This window comes from Arvicanthis niloticus, chromosome 16, assembly GCF_011762505.2.
Source record: "Arvicanthis niloticus isolate mArvNil1 chromosome 16, mArvNil1.pat.X, whole genome shotgun sequence".
NCBI lineage: Eukaryota > Metazoa > Chordata > Mammalia > Rodentia > Muridae > Arvicanthis > Arvicanthis niloticus.
In genome coordinates this window covers 7,707,388-7,734,512 of record NC_047673.1, presented here as the reverse complement: position 1 = coordinate 7,734,512, position 27,125 = coordinate 7,707,388, and the positions used below count along the sequence as shown (strand labels likewise).

The following is a 27,125-nucleotide window of genomic DNA, read 5'->3' as shown; positions in this document are numbered from 1 at the left end:
AATAGGAGCCCGGCATCAGAGCGAGCCCACCTAGCTCACCTAGTGTATTGTCACAGCCCAGCCCACCCCACCCCCTGCCTCTTACAACACACCATAGCGGAAGCCCACACACCTGCACTTGTCTTCAGCAGGAGCCACAGGGCTGTGACGTCCTGGGACAGCACGGAGATGAGGCTCAAAGTCATGCTGTCACCCTCCACACTGGTCAGGACCCGATGACCTGTGTGCTGGCCAGCCCTCCTGGGCCACACAAAGGAAGCCAGTGGAGCTCCATCTTGGGCTGCTGAGTGGGGATACTACGCCTTCCTGGCTTTACAGAGCCGTCCCCCCGAGTGCCAAGGGCTGCGGAGGCTGCTGCTGCTCCTTGCAGGGCCTCAGATTCGGATTCGATGTCCTGATTAAGGAGCTAGAATCAGCTCACTTATCCCGCTGCAGATGATTAACTGTTGAGAGCCTGGCAGCAGCTGAGTCCCGCTGGCTGCAGAGCCAGGCGCCTTGTTGTCTGTCTGGACCCTCCCTGCAGGGGCCCTACCTCAGTCAGGTTCCATCCACAGGGACAGCAAGGCATAGGGACCTAAGCCTTAGAGGTCTGGGCTCAGACAGGTCCTATCCACCCACACAGTCCCTTACCCACAGGAGCACTAAGCTTAACCAGGTCCTGACGTTGAGACAGCCCTTCAGCGGAAGGTGTCACACCCCCGACTCAGGCGGACTGTCCGTCTGGGTGTAAGTATTAGGCTTCCCAGTTCTCCAGAGGGTGGACAATTTTGTGATGGGGAGAAGGTCTCAGACATGGGGTCTCCCAGGCTGTAGGCCCGACTGTAGCTTACTGTGAGTTTGGGGTCATTGTTAACACTGTCTGCAGCCTCAGTTTCCCAGTGGTACAGCAGGTGAGATGCTGTTGAAGTGCTTTCTGAGACTTCATCTTCCTGGACGGTAGTCACCACCCATGTCCTGTGCCTACAACCCCCAGGTGAGCAGGGACAGTAAATCCCACACTTGCCCCTGAGCCTGCTCTGCTGAACAGCAGCCATGTGATGGCCTCTCTGTCCCAAGTCCCCATCAGGGTCAGACATCACCTCAGTAGCTCTGGCTTCTTACCGCTCAGCCCTGGGTGGCTCCCCAATGTTACCTATGCCTGGTTCTCCATCCCTTTACCAGAGTCCTCTGGCCTTTGCATTAGAACTCTGGTGGCCGCGTACATGCCCTAGGAGCTGACCCTGACAGATTAAGGTACTGCCATCAGAATGAAACATATCTCAGGCCAACCTTGTCTGGGCTCAGGCGACTACGCCATCAAGGCTTGTTAGGACACTGTAAATAGATGTGTCAGGCTCGTAGCCTGGGACCCACCTCATCCCTTCCCTTGTCCTGACCCAGTGGGTCAGGTGGTGTGTCACCTGCCAGGTGAATTCTGTCCTTTCCTCCTCTGTCTCAGCCCCTTCATCAGCATCTGTACTCTGATGGGGTAACCCCTGCTTCAGCAGCCAGCAGGGACAGGACAACCGTTAGGGCCACCAGAGCAGATCAGGGCGGGATTGTTGGCCCAGTGGGGAAGCAACCACCTTCACCCATGTCCAACCTCCAGTTCCCCCAAATTCAAGTCAGACTAGAGTCTACCCACCCAAGCACCTAGCTGTGCTTGAGCCCAAGGACAGTAAAGGCACGGGGGTGGGGGGACTTCTGGTGCCCACACTGCAGCAGACACATATGGACTAAAAGCAAAACTATAGGTTTGAGAAGCAAGCTGCTTACATAAGGAGTTGTTATTGAGCCCAGGGACAGGAAGAAGTCCAGGGCTGTCCTCTGCTGAGAAGGGACCATGTGACAGAGGAAGGTACCTGGGGACAGAAGCAAGAACTGTGGAGCTGGCCAGTTCCTTCTTGCCTGCTCTTCTGTCCCAGGCTCTGTGTGTCCCCAGCCCCATGCTTGGGGCTGCACAATTTAGTGTGCACAGTGGCCGGAGGTCTGCAGAGCACATGGCGGGTTCCCATTGGTTCATCAAGTGAGTGATGTGTTAGCGTGGATGGAGACCCTACCAAGGCCCACAGTGACACAGATGGAGAGAGGCTGGCTGCTGTCCTGTGTCTATGCTTGTGGGCCTGGCCACTGACTTCATGATTTCTTTTACTCTTTTTGGGAGGCTGACTCTCTCACTACACTGAAATCTTGTCTCTTCTTGCAGGTCCTGACCATTCCAGTGTACTACAGAAGGTCTAAGGTCTGACCCATGGTCCATCACCTGACTTGAGCAGTGCTCTTCCCTTCCTATAGCCACAGCTCATGAGCCTTGCCCACACTTTCTTTTTTTTTTTTTTTTTTTTTTTGTTTGTTTGTTTGTTTGTTTTTTCGCGACAGGGTTTCTCTGTGTAGTCCTGGCTGTCCTGGAACTCACTCTGTAGACCAGGCTGGCCTCAAACTCAGAAATCCGCCTGTCTCTGCCTCCCAAGTGCTGGGATTAAAGGCGTGCGCCACCACCGCCTGACTTGCCCACACTTTCAATATGACATAAAAGTGACATCTTATAATGTCAGGGCCATCTTCCTGGTCTTTTTTGAAGATGATGCCTGAGATACATATACAGCCCAGCCTGCAGCAGCTTCATAGCTAAGCCCAGAGTCTGGGAAGTACGGGAAGTAAACTGAAGCATTTTCTGCGTCCTATGGTAATCAGCCAGAAGTGGAGAACCCTGGTGCAGGTGGTGTGCAGCCCAGAACAGTGGGCAAGATCCTAATTCCATTCTGAGTCTGTAGCAAGGCCAGGCCCACATTAATGATCGGGTTCATAGAAACTAGCTATGCTTTTGTTGACTATGGTCAACAAAGCCAACAGAGTTTTGGAAAGAACCCACTGTGAAGCAAGGGTGGGGCCGTGTTCCTTTATCAGTGCTACTCAGGCCCTAGAGACACAAGGGACCAAGACAGTCAAGAGTTTCAGCTCTCCAGAAAGCAGATTCCCAGACCAGGATGAGAGCTCCTCTGGGCGTGTGCTGTCTTCCCATGATCGGCCACATCTCCTGAAAGCACATTTCAAATTCTGCCCACCCACCGAGGGTCACAGCTGACATGAGCTACAGAGCCTCAGGAGTGCAGCTGAGCCGTGGCCAGGAGTCGGAGAGCTGCAGGCCCCTGGCAGATGGGGGAGTTGACCACACTTCTCAAGGACTGGGGTAGCATGACAGCTGTCACTTCATGTCATTCTCCACACCAGATGCTCCAAGAGTACACACACACCCACAAGGCCAGTGACGTGAGCCTGGGGCCCACACTTCTCATCCAGCAGAGTTTTGCTTAAGAGACACACATCATTCAGTGTGCTGTGTGAGGTGGTTCTGCTGACAGACGAGGTCTTTCGCACAAAATACAATTTGAGGTGAAAGCAAAGCTGAGTGGAAGAGTCCTTGACTGGCATGTACAGGGTCCTGAGTTACATTTCCAGACACACACATGCACACGCACGCACACGCACACACATGCGTACACATGCACATACACACCCCCATACCACACTCACACACACATGCACATGCACACACACACATGCAACATGCACACACCCCATACCACACACATACATATAGACACATAAACACACATGCACACTTACACACATGCACACACACATACACCGACACATGTATAGGCACGTATACACACTTGTGCACACATAGGTACATATACACATACATGCATACATGCACACTCACACACAAATGCATACAGACACACGCATGCATACAAACACGCACACTTGTGCACACACACAGAGGCAACTGGCATGACTCTACCCTGCAGTGCATGAAGGGAAACTGATAAGTCACAGCACAGGTTCTGCAGGGACTGCACAATCAGGAAGGCTGCTGCAGAGGACCGTGAGGGAGGAGCAGCCATGCCTCCTGAGGGAAGGGACTCCACCTTTCCAAGGCTCTGACTACACTGTTCACCCACAGCGGTTCTCATTGCTGCAGGCCGTGGTGACTTCAACCATAAAATTATTTCATTGCTACTCCATAACTGTAATTTTGCTACTTTCATGAATCATAATGTAAATATATGACATAGGATATAGGATGGGGGTCACGACCCACAGGTTGAGAACTACTGAGTTGGAATTTGGAAAGGGGTTGTTGGCTCTGAATTCACCTCTTCATTGAGAAGAGCTCTAGGCCGTGGTGCAGGGGAGGTCCAGTTTCCCCCGTGAGGGAACGGCTTATTTATGTATGGAAACAGCATTACCAACCAAAGTTCAATATTTGGCACATAGTATTTAAATATCCTATTTTTTAAAACATTTATTTTATCTTTAGTTATGTGCATGCATGTATGTGTGTGTGTGTGTGTGTGTGTGCGTGCCACAATGTGGGTTGCTGAAAACGAACTCACGTCTTTTGTGAGAAGCATATTTGATCTTTAACGTTGACCCGTCTTTCAGCCCAGAAGTATTACATTTGAAACATATACTTTAAGCAACCGATGTGTATTGGTACAGACAAGAATTATACCTGGGACACGTGACCAATGACATACACTCCAGCCCCTCCAGGTGAGTCCCGGGGGCCAAGTCTCCACACAGAGGTCTGGCTGGTTACAGATAACAGCAGCATTACATCTTGTGCTCTGTCCTGCCCACAAACTCCTCCTGCCTCAGTAGCAGAGAAGCCCCTCCCTAAGATCATGAGGGTCCCATATCCTCTAGACACCAGGACACACAAGGGACACACATTCCAATGCACAGGAGTCGAGAGGCTCCAGGAGGAGAGTGAGCGACCCTTGCTGGAAGGAGCTGGGAACCCCAGAAGACCAGCTTTTCACTCAGTGAGATAGTGCAAGGAATGGGTACCAGAGTCAGAGTCAGAGTCAGAGCCAATCTCACATCTGCACAGGGGTGCAGCCTGAGAAGCGCCAAAGCACATAGCCCCAGGCCCTCCTGGGGCACACTTGCTCCAGGCGTCTCCCTGGCATCCTTTCTGTCTGATTCCAGGCAAACTCCTGCTTAGGAATAAGTTCCAGCCCATCCTCTCAGATCAGGCCCGGAGCCTCGGGACCCCATCTTCAACCCTATTTCCCCAGGGACCTCCGTCTCAGCCTCCGCAGCCCTGTCGGAGGCTTTCCACAGTGTCTCCACTTCTGAGCCTCCTGACCTTGGGATATAGTCACAACGCTGGGTTTCCTGCTTTACTGCGTTTGTGTGAACCTCTTCCCAATGTTTCCATGGATTTAAGATTCTTCCTCCTTCCCATAGCAGTGCTGAGTCTTTGTGCTTTGAGCTATAGGGACTCATTCACAGTGGCAGGAGTAAGGAATTCTTCTGTTCACCTCCAACTGGCCTTCGCTCTTCATTGTGTTTTCCCAGGTTTGTGATGGTTAATACTATCAACTGACAGGATCTAGGATCCCTAAGAGACAAATCTCAGGATGTCTGTGACAGTTTCTAGATGGAGTTAACTGGTGTGGGAAGGCCCACCCTAACTGAGGGTCTGCACCATCCCATGGGCAGGGGTCTCAGAATGAGGGAAAAGGGGAAAGTGAGCCGAGCCCCGGCAGTCACTGTCTCTGTTTCCTGAATGCACATCAGTGACAGCTGCCTCAGGATCCCACTGCCAGGCCTTCCCGGTCATGAGAGGCTACCCTGGAGTCAACGCAAACCGGTCCTTCCTTACTGCCTTCAGTTGTTTTTGTCTGGTATTTATCATGTCAAGTAACTAATACAGCGGCATGAGTGTGGAGGTGGTATTTACATACAACAGGGATGGAAGCAGGGAGAGGCCCCAGGACTGAGGCTTGGTCTGGAAACACCTTACCACCAGGCCCAGAATCAGCTTCCGGAAGGCCACAGCGCAGAGTCGCCAGTGTTGACAAGCCCGCCCATGCCCACCTTGATTAGCTAAACAGGAAGGCCCAACAGGGAAACCTGTGCGTTTGGAAGATCCTTGCTTCCCCTGATTCCAGACGGGCCACTTGGAAAAGGCCTAACACCCAGGGTCCAGTGGGTTTAGGATGGTGGTCCATCTCCCACCCCGGGACTTCAGGGGGGCTAGCTGTGTTGGACAAGGGTGAGGTCATTGACCCAGTACCAATGCTGTGGACAGAGCAGCCACCTCTGATGGACAGCTGCATCTCAGAAGCCCAAGCAATCCAGTGAGCCTGGCAGCTGTGGGCAGAAACACATCTCGGAAAGCAAACACAGGTGGGACCTAAGTCAAATAAAAGCCCGGAAGAGTTAGGACTCAGAGGGTGTGGCCATGTCTGTCTTCCAGGATGCTCCTGGCACACCAGGCACCCTGGCCACAGGAACAGCAGGGGTGGGGCAGGGGGGATACCTCTGCTCAGGTGTCAGACAAGACTCCCCGGACAGTGCTATCAGATTCTGTACCCCTAAACCTGTCCACGTCCCAAGCCCGGAAGCTGAGGCTCACTGCAGTCACAAGAGCCAGCTTCAGGATGGTTCACAAAAAACCCCAAAGTCCCCTAAAGGACCTGCGGTCTCAGTCTCAGGACCCACCTGAGAGTACTGAAGGAAACTCCGGACTCCAGGTTGGTGAGAAGTGGGGAGTTGCTCTGCCTGGGTCTCCCTACTCAGGACATGATGGATTCCATGGTCTTGCAGGACTCATATACAGCTGCTGCAGCAGGGTGAGTGGAGTGAGAGACAGCCCAGCAGTGTAACAGCCCTGTGGGAGTGGCCCTGGCTGCAGGTCATGACCCAGCAGGGCCAGCTTCCTTTGGTGGCCTGGATCTACCCGGGATAGTGAGAGCTGATCAGGTCCACCCAGCTGCCAGGGTGTGTCTGAAGGTCTGTGCTGAAGTTTCGTGGGGGTGGCAGAAGGGTGAGGCCCAGGATTTCAGGCCAACGGAGCTGGGCTGTGCAGACAGAAACACAACAGCTTGTGTGGACGGCCGTGGGCAGGTGGATGGAAACCTGGATTCCATGCTGCCTGAGGTTACTCAGATCTGCATCCATGGGGGTAGGGTTGAGGGGAGAGGATGCTGGTGGAAGGAGATGAGCATGGGAAGCTGTATGCACACTGAAAATAACTCATGTTGTGTACAAGGAAAGCCATGAAGTGGGTGCTATCTGGCTCGGTTCCATTGTCTGGCACATGGGGGTGGGGGAAGAAAGGGATAGCTGGAGGGCCAGAAGGTATACAGCACAAAGGTGGAGACAGAAGTGCTGAACAGGATGAGGGCCAGGTAGTAGGAGAGAAAGTGGAAGGCGGGAAGGAACAGGGGCAGGGGATTGAGGAGGAAGGGCCAGGAAGGTGGAAGGGCAGGTGCATGCGCATACAGCACTCAGTAGCTAATAAGACTAACAGGAAAGAGGAGGGTGCAGGGGCCACTCCTTCAACATCAGAGAAGCTCACAGCCAGCTAGAGAACAGCATTTTCAAAAATTCCATTCTTACCAGGGCCGAAGAGATGGCTTAGCAGTTAAGAACACACCGTCTGCTTTTCAGAGAACTCGGGCTCAATTTTCGGCGCCCAAGTAGGGGTTCACATTGATCCATAACTCTAGTCCCTGGAGACCTGGTGCCCTCTTCTGGCCTCTGCAGACACCAGGCATGCATGTGGTGCACAGACATACGTGCAGGCAAAACGTTCACATACATAAAAGTAACATATATTTTAAATTCCATTTTTATTCTCAGTTCCCCTCTAAGTGAGTGTGTTTTCCTCTTAAGGCTACCCGCCTCTTCACTACAGAGCAGTGCTCAAAATGAGAAGCTCAATCAATCCTGGGGACCTAGGGAAGAGAGGAAGCAGGTGACTGGGCTCTGGCGGGAGCTGGGGAACAAGGATGCTCCTGTAGAACCGGGTAAGGCTGTGCAGTGCAGAGTCAGAAGAAGGCATCAAGAACATGCCTGTGGTCCTTGCTGCTCCAGCCGTGTGGAGGCTGGTCCTGCCATGCCTGCCCACTGCCTCCCCATTTCCATCACCAGTGACAGACACCAGGGTGTGGTGGAAGGGTGGGAAGCAGCTGAAGCCCTATCACTTCTGGAGCAGAGGACACGACTAGCTGACATCAGTTTCTCTGTCCCCCAATCTCATTCACATCTATGTTGGACTGGAACGGTCTGCAGAGGTCACCATCCAGGGTGTACCTTCCATAGGTAAGCAGCCCAGAACTGGAAACAGATGGCAGAATCTACCCAGGTCTCCTCACAGCTGCCCAGGGGAGACAGTGGCCAAACAGGGGAGGGAAGAAGAGGTTGAAGAGGGCAGAGCCATAGATAGGCTGAAAGCCGACAGAGAGGTGGCAGCCATGAAGCCCAGGGGAAAAGTGCCTGGTGGGCACCAAGCGTGCACAGGGCACCATCATGACTCCTCTATGTTGTGTTTTCATCCATCCCACTGTGCAAATGGACGTGGTCTTTAGCAAAGTATAGGCTCTGGCACCAGTGGCCTCAGGCCCCGTCTGCTGGCCACCAGCCACATTCCCCATGTGCCTCTGTGAGCCGCTCTATGCTGGGGAGGATAGCATTCTCACAGGTCAAGAGGGTGATACTCTGGGGTGTGTGAATCATGGTTGGTCATAGACAATGGGCCAGCACTGACCCCCAGGCCCTGGGATGGGCAGTGCTGCTGTGTGGAGAGAAGGTAAAAGAAGGAAAGGGCCTGAGGGCTGTACGCTGCCGGTGACCCAGGAGGCCACAGCAGGGTCCTGAGCAAGAGGATGTGACCCTGGTTCTACCGCTCTGCTTACTCCCTGAGGTAAGAGGCGTGGCATGGCCTCCACAGACTTCCGCAGCTCTGGCTGGCACTGTATCCTCCAGAGAGGTGGGTAGCCCACACAGCTGCATCTAAAGGAGAGTTTAAGTGTTTCCAAATGTTAAAAGTATTTTCCCTCCCTCAAACATTTTTACAAGCGCAGCTAACATATTTATGTGAGAAGGGGACCCCTTGAGCCTCCAGAGCAGTCACGAAGCCCCTGCCTAAATCTGCCCTCATGTAAGAAACTCACCCAACACTGAACACACATCTGGCATCTCCAGACACACACTCAGCACATCCCGAGGTGGCACTCCTAAGATTTTCTTTATTCAAGAAAAAAAGACAGTGCCGGAGAGGTGAGCCTGAGGCCATCTGTTCTGGGTCCTCAGAACCAAGGGCCTGAGAAGTCCCTCATGTTAGCTGTGCCCACAGTCTGGCTTCTTTCTCATGTGCCAGTCTTAATGGCTGCAATAAGGAATCAAACCCCCTGTGGGGCTTCCTGGATTTCAGACCGTGCCTGTCAGATTTGCACCATCCCCTTGTGTTGACGGCATTCTGGGCCAGTGCACTCTGATTTCCCTCCCAGGGGCACAGTTTCTTCCTATCTCCCCTTCATCCCTCATCCCTGCCCCACCGCACCCCTGCCCCCACCGCACTCCTGCCCCCACCGCACTCCCAACTTTTCTTCAATGCCGGACACAACTCCCCTCAAATCAGGGTCCAGCAGGTTTTTTGCTCTTCGCTAGTTTCTCTCTTGGGAAGTTCCCTTCCATCGGTCAACATGCAAGAACTTCCTAGAAGCCAGCAAGTAACACATCAGATACAGACACACTGTACCTGTGACAAGAGAATCCAGGTGGGGCCGAAGCAAGGGCTCCTCTGTCCCCAAATCCGAGATTTCCTGAAAGACCTCTTGTCCCAACTCCTCATAAAGCCCCAAGATAACCTTGTGTAAACTCAGGTTTCTGAGCTGGGACTGACACTAAAGCCCATGGGTTGAGATCGTCCATGAGCACAGCTACGTGTCTGGCACTGCTGCCTCGTGTCTACACAAACAAGTTGCTGCCTTGCTCAGATGCCTGTCTGCCCCACCCATCAATGGAGTCTCCTCTGCCTCTACCAACACAATCCTCCAGTGTGGCCTCCCCACATTAGGACTGCCTCCCTCCCTCTATCCTTCTTCTCCCTACTCTCTCAAAGGCAGAGCAGGTGATGACGTCTGCCATCTTACTGAGGCCCTGGGCTTCTTCAGGGGAACTGAGACAGTGCAGCCCTGGGACCTGGCTTGGTGCCTATGAAAGGAGAGCCGATGCTGTCGTGTGGGCAGGACCTGCATTTACTTGGTCTAATCTCTGTGTGTCACCTATGAGATGCACACCTGTTGTTGAGAGGAAGCATCTTCTGTTATCTTGTTAGAGCTCAAACACAGCGCCACAGTCATCACTTTTAAAACCCAGAGCTGAAACTAACTGCTCAGGTTTCAGAGGTTCCCCTGTTATCAGCAAAACAGCACAATACAACATGGTCTGATGGCTATAAAATGTGTGTGGGGTGGGGGTGGGGATTGTGTGCCCCTCCCCCTAACACACTTGACAATGGTTTCATTTATGTGGAGGGGGTGATCCACTGGGATCCATGTCTCATGTCACTTCCCCAGGCTCAGCCACTGGCCCAACACTCAGTCTCCCAAAGGGTGCACTGGCTTCCAGTATTTGCCCCGGCACTCAAGGACTCTGGATGAAGAGGGGTGAGTCCTTGAAAACTTGTAGAAGGTCAGTAGAGAAGCAGCAGTGGACAGCAGTGGACTGAGCATACCTCACGTCCAGTCCTGACCTTGCAGAAGCAAGAAGAGCCACATAGGTCTGAACATGTCCCTGGGGAGTCGTGGTCCCCAGCAAGTGTGGACAGATCTCTTCTGTGGATAGGGTGACATTTCCCTGTTTGAGGAAATGGTGTGAATGCTACCGGAGAGACAGAGAGATTTTAACAAGGCACTATGCCCGTGGGCTAAATGGCACCGCAGTGGAGTCCTGATGGGCACACAGGTTAAGGCCTGAGGCCCCAAGTACATAAGTCACTGACTAAACGGATAAACAAGCAAAGCCGAGCATCCCCTGGACCGACCAGAGAAGTGTGATGTCAGTTTCCTCATTCTGTCTCATCATCACACAGGTTTCTTCCCTCAGATTCTCTTTCCTGGTAGCTGTGAGAGTGGCCCAGCTCAGGAGTACGTCACAGGACGGCCATTGTTTCCTGGGCAACACCATCTGGTGGTGCATGTTTCTATACCATGTGAGGTGTCCGGGATGAGCTCTCCTGCTGGTTTTATTACCTGTCTTTTTACTCTTTTTTTATTAATTAAATTACTTTACATCTTGATTGAAAACTTCCCCTTCCTCCACTCCTCCCAATCCCTCCCTCTCCCATCCTCCATCCTCCCTTTCTCCTCAAAAAAGGGAAGGACTCCTGAGGTTATCATCCTGCGCTGGGCCTATCAGGTTGCAGTAGACTAGGTATGTGGCCTAGTTCCTACTGAACTAGATAAGGCAGCCCAGTTAGGGGAAAGGGATCCAAAGGCAGGCAACAGAGTCAGAGACAGCTCCTGCTGCTGCTTTTAGGAGCTATTTTATTACAAGCTGCCGAACTGTTACCTGTGTGCCAAGGGCCTAGGTCTGTCCCAGGCATGCTCTCTGGTTGGTGGTTCAGTCTTTGTGGGCCCCTATGGGCCCAGGTTAATTGACTCTTATGTTTTCTTATGGTGTGCCTGACCTCTCTGGCTCCTACAATCCTTCCTCCTCCTCTTCCACAGGATTCTCCAGCTCTGCCTAATGTCTGGCTATGGGTCTCTTGATAGATACCACTTACCAAAGTTAAATCAAGATCAGGTAAACAATTTAAATAGGACTATAACCCTGGCTCTTTACTTTCTGTCCTTGACAAAACAGACTTCCTTAAAGACCACTGTCCTGGCAGAGCTCACAGTTTGACAGCCCCCAGTAGGGCTGACACCAGCACAAGCCACCCCTCTCTTTAAACGTTGATGAGGCTGCTGGTTGTCACTGTTTGGAGGTAAATTCAGTTCCTAAAACTGTGGCACAGCATCTAAGAGTAAGGACAGGACCTGGGTCCCTAGCTTGTTCCTCCCTTGCCATAGAGATGTCTTTCTGGGGTAAGAGTGCCACATGGACACACACAGAGGTGCTTCACAGAATCGCAGGCACCCAGGAGCCTAAGGGAAAAGGCCTGGCTCTACCAGGGCACCAAAGCATAGAATGACTGCCCCATCACGCGCCCTCCAGTTCTTTCACACGTGGAAGGTGTGTGTTTTATGGTAGCAGGTGGACTCCCTTAAGGCTGATCTAGCAATATTTTCTTGCCATATATTACAAAAACAAACATAGTAGACAGAGAATGTAAATAGAGCCCAGAAGCTGCTGTGCCCACATGGCAAACAGCAAATATCTATTTCTGGACCCTGTCACATTTGCTCTGAGTCACAATGAACGTCTCAGAGTCGAGGACAGCCACCCAATGTGCTGGAGAGCCATGGCCACACGCTGGGCGGTGGGGAAAGCTCCCCTCCCCAGCCCTGTCACACCCCCAAGGGGCTCTGCAGACACAGAACAAAGTGATTTCCTTTGCCTTGCAAGTTCGCCCAGGTGTGCAAAAGGCTCATGTTATTTGGGGATCTTGTTCCACTTTGGCTACAAGTTGATCAATTCCTTCTCTTAAGTCAACTATGGTGGTTCAGAGACTGGCTCTGTGGTAATGGGGTGGGGCCCTCCATACTGGCCAGGTATACCTACATCTCACCTGCCCCTTCCTAGTCCTGGAGGGAGGGTGTTAGGAGCCCAGGGCTTTATTCACTTTCTAGTTTCTATGCACTTCTGTGAACAACCTAACACCCTCCCCTGCCCCATCAGGCCGGGATGAGAAAGCTAGCTTAAAGGCCTCAACTTTTCTCATCTGCATCACAAAAAGAACACCAAATGCAGTGCACACCTGGGTTAGGGTGGGTGTGACGGGCCCTTGGGTGGGCTGGCAGTGTCTACAGGCTGTCTGTCGGTCTCCTCCTCAGCCCTTCCTTGCAATCGTTGGGAGGAGGAGCTAAATTTCCATGCTTTGGGAGGACTCTGCCAGGCAGCAGAAGGACAGTTTCAGTTCCTGTTAGGCTTCTGACTCTGGCTTCCCTCCCAGCAGCCTGGTAAAAGGGCAAGCAAGCAGCACTGCTCTGAGGCAGCACTGTCTGTGGGCTTTATTGCCACGTGAGAGAGAGCAAGCAAGCAGCCTTCACCCCTGCTCTGAGGCAGCACATCTGTGGGCACCAGAAACACAGGGGAAGCTGCGCTTTATAGAAAAACAAAGTGAAGGTGGGCACGAGCAGAGTCGTGTGCTAGCATCCCTGGTGGTCCATGCAGACAGGAGGGAACGTGTTAGGGCTTAGGCCATGTTCCTAAGCCCCCTGCTACCACATAAGAGCCTGCAGGCAGCCAGGCCTATGCCTCTGACTCCATTCTGTCAGCTTAGACCAGTGGTTCTCAACCTCTGGGTCCTGGCTCCTTTGAGGGTCCAATGATCCTTTCAACAGTGGTTGCCTAAGACCATTGAAAAACACAGATATTTATATCATATTTCAAACAAAATTATAGTTATGAAGTAGCAACAAACACGATGCTATGGTTGGGTCACCACAACATGAGGAGCTGTACTGAGTGAGGGTCACGGCGTGAGGAAGGTTGACAGCTGCTCGCTTAGACACTGCTCCTGGGAAGCTCTGAAGGAACGCCATGCTTCAGGGACCCTGGGTGGCAGCACATCCCTCTGTGAGTGTCCCCGCAGCAGCAGCAGGACAGCTCTAGGAGGGTGTTTGCACACTGTGATCTGAACATGATGAGCAGATCATGCCCATGGCCCAGCCTCTGCTCTTGACACGGATGGTTTCTGGTGCCCCATCATGTCCACAGACTCTCAAGACCCCATGGATGGTTGCTAAGGTGATCTCACATCATAGACCCATAGTGGTCTCTGTCAAACATCTAAGATTTCTTTGTCCAAACATGGGCTTGTTCACACAACCTAGAGTTTTATCCTCAGAGACCACACAACTCCCCAGCCTCAGCTTTCCAGAAGGAAAGGGTATTCCTACTTTACAGACAGACAGATGAAAATTCCCAGTAGAGCTGGTTGGCGTATGGGCCCCATTCACAGAGCCCCGGTCCTGACACAGATGTCCCTTTGGGCTGTGGTACTGAGTGTGAAAGCCTCATCTGCACCACTGGCCACCCTTCCAAGCCTCTTTCTCAAGAGTCAGATGTCCTGGCTGATTCCCTAGGTCACTAGGGGCTCTATATGGTTGGCTTGCACTCATGAGCAAATGCCCTGTGGCAGAGGGATGTGTCCCCTCCTGAGCCTCTCCTGTGAGTGCCACCGTAGCCGCAGTAGCATGGTAAACACCCTCCTAGCCTCTTAGGAGTCACAAAACGCACAGGAAAGCCCTTGGGGGTCGGGGGCTGAGTGTGCACAGGACTGACAGTGGCCATCTCTGCTGAGCCTTCTCTCTCACTGTCCACAGAGACACTTCCCACACGTTCAGGCCCTGAGCAGTGTTTCTGACAACCACCCCTCTCCACCGTCTCAGCAGTTACACCACGTGCAACAATGAACTCTGTCAAATGCCAAGCCATGGCCTGTCCTCTAACCTTCAAAGATCCCAGGTCCACATCAGACAGACAAGATGGGATCAGGCCTGAAAAAAGAAAAGTGATGCTCACTCTGTCTGCAGGAGGTTGGGCTCAAGGCTAAGGGAAGGACCCTCTACATGCTCTGACAGATGCTCTGTGATCTTGTAGCTCTCCAGAGAGCCACTCACGAAGGCAGCTTGGTGGCATGGAGTTCCTCCACTCACCAGCCTCAGAATGTTCTTTCCTCTTGGTAGCCAATATTGCAAAATAATCCAGTGACAACTACGGGGTGGCAACTCATGTGCTCCAGGTCCCACCCTAGTGGCCTCAGGTCCAAAGGGGACACAGGAACTGGAGAGACCACTTCTCTCATCAACAAAACACCAGCCACGGAGCACCCAGGCTGCACAATGTGCCCACTCCCTCGGAGGACCCCAGGACTCACCCTCAGCCAGAGAGTGTAGCCAGGAGCACCACTCAGAGTACATGTAGTAGAGTTTCATCTCTGCCACAGAGATCCGGACAGGACGTCTGTGTGCCATGGCCACCCTGCATGTACCTCTGGTCCCCAGGCACCCGAAGCACCTGACTGCACTCACCCACTGCAGGCGTGTTCAAGCTTCACTTTCACTTCACCGTTAACCAGGATGGAGCCTGCAAGGTAATTGCCCTCACAAGACTAACATCCCCTCCTCACCCCACCCTGCATATTTACTCAGGGACTTCAGGCTGAAGCAGCCTGCAAGCAGCTCTGGGAAAAGAACAATCAAGCCATTCTTGCCAGCGTGAGGCACAGGGACTCAACTGGGAACAACTTCCACTTACGGTGATGGACAAAACAGAGTTACCCTTCCCAGGGTAGGGAGTCGAGTAGGGTCAGCAGCGCACACCAGCAAGAGGTTAGAGGGCTCCTTGGTGTCCAAAGAAGAGGCTGCGGCATCAGCTCAAGCCTCGTTCCTTATAGGAAAGGAACAGACAGAGGTGTGTGTGTGTTTGTGTCTGCCTGGTCCCTTCCTTTCCCCAGTATTTCATTTGACATTAGAGGCTTGGCGTACAGAGAATAGCCCCCATCCAGCGTGCAGACAGCACTGGAGAGCAGGACACGTGCTCACAAGGCCAATCTACTCTTACAGGGTCAGGACCTGAAGAAGTGGGTGAAGCTTCTGTGGACGGAGGGGCAGTTGGAAAACTCACCTGTCTGCCCAGGGATCGGTAGAGATGAACTCCTGAACCCAACCAGCAGAACACAGCGAGGTCACCACTACTTAGAGAGTTCAAATCTAGTGACTGGCAACCTCCACCACTCAGATGTCAAGGACACCATTTCCCCAAGGTGAGCAAATTCACACTGTGGGCAGAGCAGGGCCTGGGTACTTACACATTCCTCAAGAGCAGAGGCTCCACAGGCACCCTGCCCCCCAAGATAACACATAGGCACCCCACGGAGACCGAGACCCCAGAGACCCCAAAGAGAGCCCACAGGGACCCTAGCATAGCGGGGAGGGGGTTTCTGAGTCTCTCCAGCCTGGCATTGGCCTCAGTCTAGGCAAAGTGGTGGCCTGGGGAAGTCAGGAACTGGTCAGGAGGTCCTTCCCAACTCTGGCTAAACCGACAGCATCTATATCTAGTTATCACAGAATTACTACCTTCAAGCAAGCTGCCTGAAAATTTAAAACTGATAACAATCCCCAGATTTCCTCAGAGCAGGAAACGCCTTCTTACAAACAAGTTCTAGGAGCACTGTGAGGAAATGTCTCTCACCAGTGTTTCCCCAGTGAACAAAAGCCCAATAAATCAAAGGAGAGCCTCCTCCCACCTCCCCCGACCCTCAGCAAGCTTGCTTAGAGTTAGAGCAGGATGGCCACGCCCTTCTGCTGGCTCTAACTTCTGAAGCATGGAAGCCAGGAGTGTGGATATAAATGACCATGGGCAGGACTGACACACCAGTGGACTAGCCTCACACTAGATGTTCCTGCTTTAATTAGCCCATGGGCAGGACTGTCGTACCAGTGGACTAGCCTCATCCTGGATGTCCCTGCTTTGACTAGCCTATGGGCAGGACCACATTGCACCAGTGGTCTAGCCTCATACCGGATGTCCCTGCTTTGACTAGCCTATGGGCAGGACCATCACATCAGTGGTCTAGCCTCATTCTGGATGTTCCCGCTTTCAATAATATGTCTATCTTCTACAACACGGTGAGTCCTGGGCTGTGCATCTGGTATAGGAAGGCCACCTGCCTCACAGCAACCAACGGGGACATATGTAGTCCTAACCTGCAGTGGGGCCTCTCCTGGTCAGCAACACTGTAACTACAGTGTGACCCTGGGTGAAATCCTTCTGAACACACAGGTTTTAATATTTCTAGCTGGCTGCCATGAACATCGACCTAAGAACGCAAATTTTCTTAAAGAAAGAAAAAAAAATTCAGACATGGTATCTACTGAGAGTTCTTACAAATGTGTGTAAACTGCTAAAGAAAAGGATTCTCCCAAAATTCACTACAGAACAGTTTTCCTTTGCACCTGACTTTACCACCATTCCCCACCTTTCATTTTCGCTCCCCAGAAGCTCAAACGTAAGTGATCAGCACAACCCACGCACCCCAGCCATCTCTGCGGTATTTTTGCCTGTGGAGTGTGCATGTGTGCACGCGTTCCTGTGTGCCTGCAGGTGCACTCAGAGGCCACAAGTGGACACAGAGCACTTTCTTCCATTTATCTCCACGTTGTTCACTGAGGCAGGGCCGCTGTGTCTGATGGTTCTGCCCACAAGGCTCAACAATGCACCTAGTCTTTGGACTTTGCTTGTTTTGCTGTTGGGACCCCGGTGCTGGGATTACAGGCAGCCGCCATGCCTGCCTGGCTTTTACATGGGTTCTGGAAATCCACACTCTGATCTTGGAGCTTATGCGGCTGAAGCATCTTCACAGGCCTTTATCTGCTCCTTTTAATTAGTTCTGGCTCTGTTTAAAACTGTCTGTGCCAGGCTCAAACATGTTTTTACAGAGAGACTGTCTGGATTCCTAATAAGATGGGGTTTCAGGGGGACACCCCCACTGTGTTATCGGGCTCTGCTTTCCAGTGTCTCTGTGAAGGCTGATGGCCAGGAGATCAACCCTAACTTCTGTATAAACTGATGACACCGCACTTCTGGCTTATCGGGAAATTATAACTTTCAGCAATGCTCTCCCCCCACACTATCATTTACCACAGGGGAGAGGTGTGGGAAGGCCGACTGTGACTCATGCTCTACCTTGAACCTGAGTTCTGTTAATGCTCGGCCCAGTGGAAACAGCACGGCAGCAGTGCCTGGAGGTCTGTGCACATGTAGAGACCAGCACACGCTGAATGGATATGTGTGCAGGGCAGTAGGGAGGGGGTAGGGCCAGATAGGGCCTAGCAGCGCTGAGAAGCTGCAGGAGGCCACACCCACCCAGGCCACAAGGTGTCACAGATCCCAAGTGTCCACTGTGTCCTGATCAGCACTCACTACCCAGGTGATGGGTAATGTTTAACTGTCAAGAGGTCATGCTCTCAGGAGGTCTGCCTGGGTGGGGCTCCTGAGCACAGCTGCAGCCCAGCGTGGGAGCTTTAGGGAAATGGAGTGTACAACTGGGGTCCCACTTTGTACTGAGCTTGTGAAGGGCAAATCCACACTCAGAGTGAGACTCTTCCCCAAACCAACACTGTCGGCCCCGGAGCCCCAAGATGCTCCTGTGCTCCCTCCACTGTGTGGTGCATAAGGCTTCTTAACTGTCCCATTGTTCATCAAGAAGTGTCAACTAAAGAGGACCCACAGTGCTCTAATGGGGGTGCCTGGTAGAGCCTCCCTCGCATGCCCCCGGCACAGGCAGCCTCTGGGCCGCCATGCTGCCGAGGTGGGCACCTGTGTCTCTGGCCTTGCTCTCCCATTTAGAATTGCATCAAGTCTGCTGCCATGGTACAGGGTTGCCATACTCAAGTGAAACACTCTACTAATCTCCAGTAAGTCGTCCCCCATGGACTTCTGGGAGGAGAACAGCAGCTCTGCCCAACGCCCTCGCCAGTCCAGATAACCCGCCCCTTGCCCCGTCTTCACCCTTTGTTCATGACACGGCAACCCCATCACCTGCCCTTTCTCATAACTCTAACTCTGTGTCACAGCACTGGCCAGGACTTCACCTCTGATGATACTTAAGTAGATGGCTGCAAGCCCTTGGAAAGGCTCCACGTTCAAAAAGATATGTCGCATAGAAAAATGGGCTCCACGGCTTACTGCCTGCGCAGGTGCTAAGCATGGGCAAGCAAGCTATTGGCTGTCTGAACTGCATAAACCTGAGCTGCATGCAGTGACCTGCATGTAGTGAGCTGCTGCACCTGCTCCCAGCAGCACCTGTCAGAGCCATCTGACTGCACTGAGCTGCACCTGTCTAAGATGCACTTGCACCATGGGGGAGATCATCAGACAGACCCCACTGAGACACAGATGGGGAGGCAGAGCCAGGAGGGCACCCCAAAATGGATATCAACACCCTCAACAGCCAAACCAGACAGATGGTGCTGGTGGTCCAGGAATAGTGACATTCGAGTAATCCTCAAGCATGGTCCAGAATACCCCATATTGTGAGGGAGTGTTTGGAGAGTCTTCTCACATCCATGCTTAGAGCCTGAAGGTGGGGGGTTGCTGGTAAGAAGGGATTGAGCACCCTGGGATGCACCTAGCAGGTGCCAGGATTATCTTGGCCTCTGTCACACCCCAGTCCCACTCTTTCCTGGCACTGTTCTGGGCAGGTGTCAGAGGGTTTGATAAGGTGCCCAGGGACCTGGTCCCTCAGCCCAGGTTATCTGTGCCAATCTAGCAGGGCCTGGCCTGGCCCACCATGTTAGGGAAACTTTCCATACCCACACAGGAGGGCAAAGGCCCTCTTCTACCCTGCGGTGCCCATGCTGGCTCATGAGGTATCCTCAGGAGCTGAATCCTGGGTTGGGAAACAGGATGAATTTTTTAGATCATAGACCCTTAAATGGCTACCCCCTTTTGCAGCCTGTGGTCCCAACAGGCTAGCTCCTAGTGGACTGTTTGCCCTTCCCCTGGCGCGTGCAAATTTAAGATGGACACCAGGAGGCGCTGGTCCTTTATGTCTACAGTGGGGCACAGTGGAGCCCAGGGAACTACAGCTGACTGGGGATGCTACATGAGCCTGAGGTCAGAGAGCACCCAACTCCCTGGCAACATCCGCGGTGGTCCCAGGCTCCTGGGGAGCACTCTTGTGTTCTCTGCCAGGACCAGAACTCAGCCTCAGGCACTAACTCCAGCCCCTGGAACATTCCCACTTCTCCGGATGTTAATTTGTAAAACATTAGTCTGAGATTGAGAATTTAAACTGGCTGAGCAAGTGTGCCTGCTCCAAAGAGAAACTGAATTGGGAGTGGGGTGGGGGTGGGGTATAGCTGCCATGACAGCAGGGCTGTTGGGAACCTGGATGGCCTGTTCAACCTGGGAGCAAGCCCACTGGCCCTCCAGACAGTGCATCGTGGCCATGTCTTCACTGTCTGCCCAGGACCCGCACCACCACAACTTCTGAGCCAGGTCCTCAGACCAGAAGACAAAGGAAGCTCATATGAAGCCAGACTCCACACCCAGACCATCTTTGCTTTGAGCCAGGATGCCCCATAGCTCACTAGAGATTTCTAAGAGTCCTGCAAACACCACTCATAAAATTTTAAAGTGTTGAATCATCACAAGAAAGTTCCTGTCTAGAGGGGACACTTGTCCTAAGTCCCCAGGGAGTTGTCACTCCTCCTGACTCACCTGGCTTGTGGCGCCCCGGTGCTCCCCGACGCTTCCTTGGTAGTGACCAGAACCGCCGCCCGGCCCCCCGGGACACACCCTTTTCTGCCATTGCGTTGTCTCCCTGACAGTTGAATCTCTGATGCAGAGGCCCAGTGACTTCTCAGGACCAGTACACGTGTCAGCCCAAAAGAGCCCTTGGGCTCCCAAGGCCTAGAGGTCTTCACTAGGTCAGTCAGAAGCTGTGGAGGCACCAACAACTTGCAGGACACACCTGGGTGCTAAGCTGTCACGAGAAACAGGTGCTGATGTCCCGGTGACCTTGAGTTTTACCAAGTCATGAGAGAGAATGGGGTCAAATGGCCTCCTGGGCTCCCAGCCTCCCCGCTCAGTCTCCAAGCCAGAGGCTCCACACCTGCTGCTCCTCTCGCAGATGGAGGCTGAGGGTGCAGGATGCCCCCGCTGCTGGAGACCAAGTGAGAATGGCTGAGCCCGCCCATCTGTGCGTGAGTTCTGGTCGCTTCCTTCCTTAGACAGGGGCTGTGTGGACAGAGCTGCAAATGTCAGGGAGCTGCTCCGGGCAGAAACACCTTCCAGGCTTCAGGAAGTCTCAAGTTCAAACAAACAACTACAAACCAGGAGGAAGGGAGGGGCTGGCTGCAAACTTACTGAAATAAATCGGGAAGTTTCCCAGTCTGCTGTCCAGCCCTCAGCAGAGGAAACCGTGAGGCGCCCAGCTTGGCAGGGACACTTTCCATGGGACACGCTGAGCCTCCCAAGCCAGCGGCTACTGACCTCTGCCCTGGTGCCCACAGCTGCTTCGGAGGGACAGCAAAGGGACAGCACCGGGGTTTCCAGTGACAGCTAAGTTGGGAGCCACTGTCTGACTCCATGTGTCGGGCACATCCTAGGGCTCAGACCCTCAGGTCTGACACTCAGGCACGTCATTTGAGCACCAGAATAACACAAGCCTGCCAAACAATTAACACTGTCCATGGTCATCTTCAATAACCTTATTAGTCCAGGCACAGGAGACAGTGTCCAGGGCTGGAGTCAGGTGAGTTCCCAAAGACCTGCACCACGCCCCTCTTGCCTCAAAAGTCCACGCAAGGAACAGAGTCACATTTGCAGCAGAACAATGTTTAATTGGCCTCTGATTTCTCAAGTGCACTTACGGTTGTGTGCACATGGACTTGCTTACCACCTGTCCTCTCGTGGGGTTCATGGGATAGGGGGTAAGTGCTTCCAGCTATAAGAAGGTAGTGAAGGCCCTCACTGTCAGTATCCCAAGACATAGCTTCTATGCAGAAGTCTCTTATTAGACCCATTTCTGAGCATGACAGATGAATGTAGCTAGCTGGGCTGGAAGAGCCAGCAGCCCCTCCCTCCTTCTACCTTATACACCCAAACCCAGCAGACAGGGCCACAGACAAACACAAGGATATGGCCCTCATGTCACAGACATGAAGAAAAAACCCATTAGCCAACCAGGAGGAAAAGCTTGGCTGGCCTTGCTTGGCCTGTGCCTCACCTCTGCATCACCACAGTCAAGTGACAAGGTAGCACAGGGTGCACACTGTGGCTCTGGGGCCATGAGCCCAGCGTTGAGTAAGGCAGAGCCTGCACACCACCGACAGTTTCCCTTTCAGCACTATCTCCACCAAGTGTGCCTGGGCCAGGTCTGTCTTCTCATGTGTTTTTAAAATGTCATTAAAACAGTTTTCAAGAACCTGTCCTGAGCTGGGTAAGGTAGCATACGCCTTTAATGCCAGCAGGTTTCAGGAGTTCAAGGGCAGACTAGTATACAGAGTGAAATTCTAGGGCAATCAGGTGACACAGAGAAACCCTGCCTCAAAAGGAAAAAAAAAGAGAGAGAAAGAAAGAAAAAAAAGAAAGGGAAGGGAAGAAAAAGAAAAGAACGGAGCTGACCTGGGCTGGGCTGTGGTCTCCATTCACAGCTTACTCTCTTCTATCTACACGATGCAGCCTCCTGGTCCTGGGAGACTGGGCAGGAGCCATAGCAAAGCCTGCAATCATGGCACTAAGAAAGATGGGAGGAGGAGAGAGGTGGAACCTGGGACGGCTTGCCAGCCTGCATAACCTAATCAGGAAGCCACAGGTCCCAACAAGAGACACTGTCTCAAAAAATAATGTAAACGTCTCCCAAGGAACAACACCTGAGCTTGCCCTCCAACATCCACATGTAATACCTGCATGTGCGTATGTGCACACATACACACACACACACACACCCATGAACACTCTCCACATACACACCTATGCACACACACAACCATGCTTGCACGCACACCCAGGTCCAGGGCATGCAGCTAAGTGTTCAAAACCTGCCTGCTCTGTGTTAAGTCAGGTTCAGTGTCTAGCACTGAAAACAGACAAGCAAGCCTTGAAAGACAGCATCCTTACAGGATGGAATCCTGTGTGGGGCACCAGTTCTCCACCTAGCCTAATACCCTGTCAACAGTTCCATTAGTGACATTTAAAACTGGTTTTTTACTTCACGGGTTAAACAGCACAGCTATGTGGCTTGCCTCTCACGTTGAGAAATTGGATTTTATGCTTTGGGGACTGGCTTTGTTTCTTTAACAGCATTATGGGGGAGTAAAGGAAAACCCAGGGCATTTGCTGAAAAGCCAGTTTAGATTCACCAGAGCCACCGAATCTCTGTGACTTTTAGAAAACAATTGGCGGGTCTGTGTGTCCCAACTGACTGCTTCAAACGTTCTTGAATGACTCCTCCCAAATATCTGATTTCCTTCTAGCATTTGTGAATCTCTCTGGGTTTGGGTGAGGACAGAGGATCCTTTGAGGCGAACAGAAGCCCTTACTTTATGGTCTCTTTAGAGAGCTGTATGCTGAACTCCAGCCTAAGCCCTCTGTGCCAGAGCCCTAGAGACTCTCCTACCAGAGGATGGCTCTGGTGTTATCAGCCAGAAGACCATCATCCACAGTGGGCCCCAGCAGCCCAGATGGTCAGCAGCCACGGGGTGCAGCAGGACCAGCATTTGGCCTAAGTGGGCAGGATTTCTACAAACCCAAACCCAGCCCCTCCATTCTGCAATGCCCAGAATGTCTTTTAGCCTCCCCTTTGAAGTGTCTGTGATACACTACAAATCACCAGGTATCCCCAGAGAGGGGGCTTAAGAACCCCAAAGACGTCAAAGCTCATGATGCTTGCCTCCTTGTGATGATGTCATGTTTGCACAGAACAGCCTCCCATGGAGCTGGATTCATCTCTAGGTTACAAACGATGCCTAATGTTTCCCTCAGTCAACATCCGCTTCTCAGTTCCCACCCGACTGCTTCTCTGTGTGCCACTTAGATCCCTGGGGACAGGACGGTGCTCTCCAAAGTGTAATGTGTACAGCCCTGCCCCAGGTAGGTATTCTTTGACAACGACAGGAAACACTGACATTCCATTTATTAACAAGAAGGAAGACTTCTAATATAGATGCCCAGTTGTTCAGGTGACATTGAGGCTCAGTCACCAACAGCACAATGGCCTGCCTAACAGATAGCCCCAACCCCAGCAAAACACAGCCCCGTGTGATCTCATGCTCCCAGCTCTGGGTGGCTAAGAGATCACTCTGTTTCCTTCTGAACCAGGTTATAGGTTAGAAAAACAGTACCTACAGTCTTGGTCTGAGCCATGGTAACAGCCAGACATTGGGGTCTGCACTCACACCCTTAGGTTTGTGAATAAGGGGCAGCTTAAGTATTTCACCAATTAACTTTCATCTTTACCTTCACATTCTCTACTACAAGATATTACATGTAAGATCTCTCAGCCGAGGGCTGCGGAGCTGGCTCTGTGGTTAAGAGCACTTGTTGCTCTTCCAGCGGGCCTGGGTTCGATTCCCAGCACACACGTGACAGCTCACAACCATCAGTGACTCCAGTGCCAGAAGATCATGAGCAGCACCTTCTGGCCTTCTTGGGTACCAGGCACATGGTACACACACACACACTCTCACACACACACACACACACACACACACACACACACACACACAAGAAACACTTGTAAAATAAATCCATAAAAATAATCTTAAAAGATGTTTCAGTCTTTGTTCTCTGCCCTTAAATGTTGCTATCCACATCCTCATACTCTGAACCTGTGCACCATTTCCTTAGGCACAGCATTTAGTGTAAGTTTTTTCTCTTTTCTATTCCATTTAATGTATTTTGTTTTGTGCGTGTACATGTATGAGTGTGTGCATGAGTGCAGATGCATGTGTGAGTGGGTGTATTTGAATGAGAGAATGAGTGTGGGCGTGTATGCATGCAGATGTGTGCGCATGCGCGTGTGCATGTGTGTGTGTGCGTGTACGCACGCATGCCCATGTGCACACACGCTGAGGCCAGGGGAGGGATGTCTTACTCTATCATTCTGCACTGTGCTGCTTTTCCCCAGCGTCTCCCTGAGTCGGAAGCTCACCATCTCTGCTAGGCTGATGGCCAGGGAGCTCCTGGGACCTGCGGGCTCTCCATCCTACAGTACTGGAGTTATACGTATGCATTATATGTATGGCTTTTATGTGGGTGCTAAGGATTTGAACTCAGGCCTCCATGCTCACACTTCGAGTGCTCTTACCCACTGAGGCATCTCCCCAAACCCACACACTATGTATTTTTTTGTATGACCTGCAGGCACTGTGACTTCATTTACAGCCAGGTAATGCAGCACTGCATTACAAACAGATGCTTACTATGGATGGGTGGACAGATAAATGGATAGATGCCATAGGAAATATTTCATGAGAAAGGAGCAAGGTACTACCTGGCCAACCAGAACACCTCTCCCTTATCTGTGACAGTGCTTTCCCCCTTCATGTCTGGGTCTGTTCTGCAAAGTAACTCAGAAAAACCACAACCTTCCTGAGAAGAGAACCAAGCAAGGAATCCTTTCACAGTTGCTGGGCCTGTGACTGTCAGAGTCACCACAAACCATGCTGGGTGGCTCTTCTGAGTCCTTAGAGTAAGGATCCGGACAGTTGGGAAGGCTCATTCTACTTCAGCCTGTCCTGCATCCCATGGACAAACAGCTGGTGAGCAAGCAGCAACAGCGAGGACGGGAACGAGGAGATGGCTCAGGTACCAAAGAGCTTGCGTTGCGAGCATGAGGACCCGAGTTTGATCCCCCAAACAAACATGACAAAGCTGGACACAGAGGGGCAGACTGGAAATCCCAGTACTGGGTGGCAGAGATAGGTGGATCGCTGGGGCTCACTGGCCAGCAAGCCTAATTAAATCCTCCAGCTCCAGGACAGTGACAGATCCTGTCCCAAAACCAAGGTGAATGGAAGAGTCAGGAAGAACAGCACCTGAAGTTATCCTCTAGACTCCACATATGTACCTGAACACATGAACATGCATGTATACACAGACAGAGAGACACAGACAGACAGACAGACAGACACACACACACACACACACACACACACACACACACACACACACACACACCCCACAGAGGCAGAGCTGATGGTAGAAACAGCCCCATGTTGCAGGGCACTATCCTCCAAGCAAAGCAACCATTACATCCACAGCTGTGGCTGCCCACAAGAACCACTCACAATCAGGCCGTTCGAATTCCTTCACAGGGGTACGGAGAGGGTCACAGACCCTCATCTGAGAGTGCAGCTCTCTCCCACACCTCTCCCCTGAAATCAGCCCTTGCTGAATGTGGCCTTGCGGAATGTGCGGAAGATAGAAGGCTAACAGAAGGCAGCACTCCATGTTTGCAACCACGAGGGAAGCTAACCATTCTGGCATGACACCTTCCAATGATATGGCTGCTTTGGGGTCACACACAGTCCTATAAATAGCCATCATGCTGTTAAATATGTGTGATAAACCAGTTGTGTCTTCCAGTTGGGTGTTGATGGAATCATGCTTGGCTCTGTTGTTGTTCTCTCTGGGGGTAATGTGTACTTATTTGCATCTCCCAAAATAAGTTCATGCAGCAGTTTCCTTGTATCTTAGCAGAGTCTTGCTCACTCCCCTTGCTGTGGCACAGTCTGAACCTCTGAAGTGTTAGGAATCCAGGTCTGGATTCTAGTTTCAGCTTTCTAATTCATATATTTGGGAAGACACTCATCTCTTAGGAATATGGTGCTCACCCTTGGGCTCTAAGACAACCACGCAGACATTTTGCTTCTCTGTGTGTCCTAAACGCAAAGCCCAACACATCCACTCCTTGAAGAGCCAAGTGCATAACTCACACAGCACGCATGTGCAGCAGGATGGATTCTGCGTATTCCTTTCCTGGGCTGAGACATCTGGGATCCCTTGGGAGCAGCATGGAGCTCAGCGGAAGTCTGTCACACTGCTCCAACATGACAGATAGCTGCGGTAGCTGTTGTGGTGACTGCAGCGGTTGTATGTCACCAGCAGAGCTGTGCCTCTCTGAACTACAGCCCTGTGACATTGCCCTTTAAGTAAGCGACAAGGCAGCGTGTTGGTATGAATGTGAGCTTGTGAGTCTTCTTGGCATCCCACATGAGGTATATCTGTGGTGGATGCAGATGTCTGAGGTAAGGCGTAGAGCAACAGGCATCGCAGCTCACCGAGAACAAAGAGCCACTACCAGAAGCTTGGCCAAGCCTTCTCTGAGGACTGTGGGATTCAGGCAATGGCCAGCCATGTTGGCTTCAGCTCTGACAGTGCTGCGTAAAATGTGCAGGCACTGGTCACATGACCTGGGAGAGTGGTAAGTGACACCACAGGGCTACACCCAGGACAGCCAAAGCAAGACTTGCCACAGGGAATGAGGGGGATCAGCCCTGACTGCCAGGACAAGAAAAAGAGTTCTTTAAAAGGAAGAGGATGAATCTCACCAGGGAAAAGATGCACTGGGCAGGTAGTGTCACCACAGACCAGAAAGAGGCAATGGGACAGGGGCAGACCAAGACATGGACACTGCGGGAGCCTGGTTGTCTTGGTGT

At 52.1% G+C, this 27,125-nt stretch overlaps 1 protein-coding gene across 18 annotated transcripts in view; it reads right to left on the bottom strand.

Annotated features, from left to right (window-relative positions):
• The window catches only part of Mcf2l (MCF.2 cell line derived transforming sequence like), a 144,969-nt gene that overhangs the window by 75,137 nt on the left and 42,707 nt on the right, over positions 1 to 27,125 (bottom strand). The window contains exon 1 of one of the 18 annotated variants that reach the window (XM_034519980.2): positions 20,182 to 20,426. The exons of 12 other annotated variants lie outside the window; for them this stretch is intronic. In XM_034519980.2, the coding sequence (XP_034375871.2) occupies positions 20,182 to 20,272 (91 nt within the window). In that variant the 5' untranslated portion in view covers positions 20,273 to 20,426. Of the gene's footprint in view, positions 1 to 112; positions 467 to 14,833; positions 14,859 to 20,181; positions 20,427 to 27,125 lie in introns of those variants that run through there. 5 more of the 18 variants (XM_034519985.2, XM_076913831.1, XM_034519977.2 and 2 more) reach the window with 5 other exon arrangements.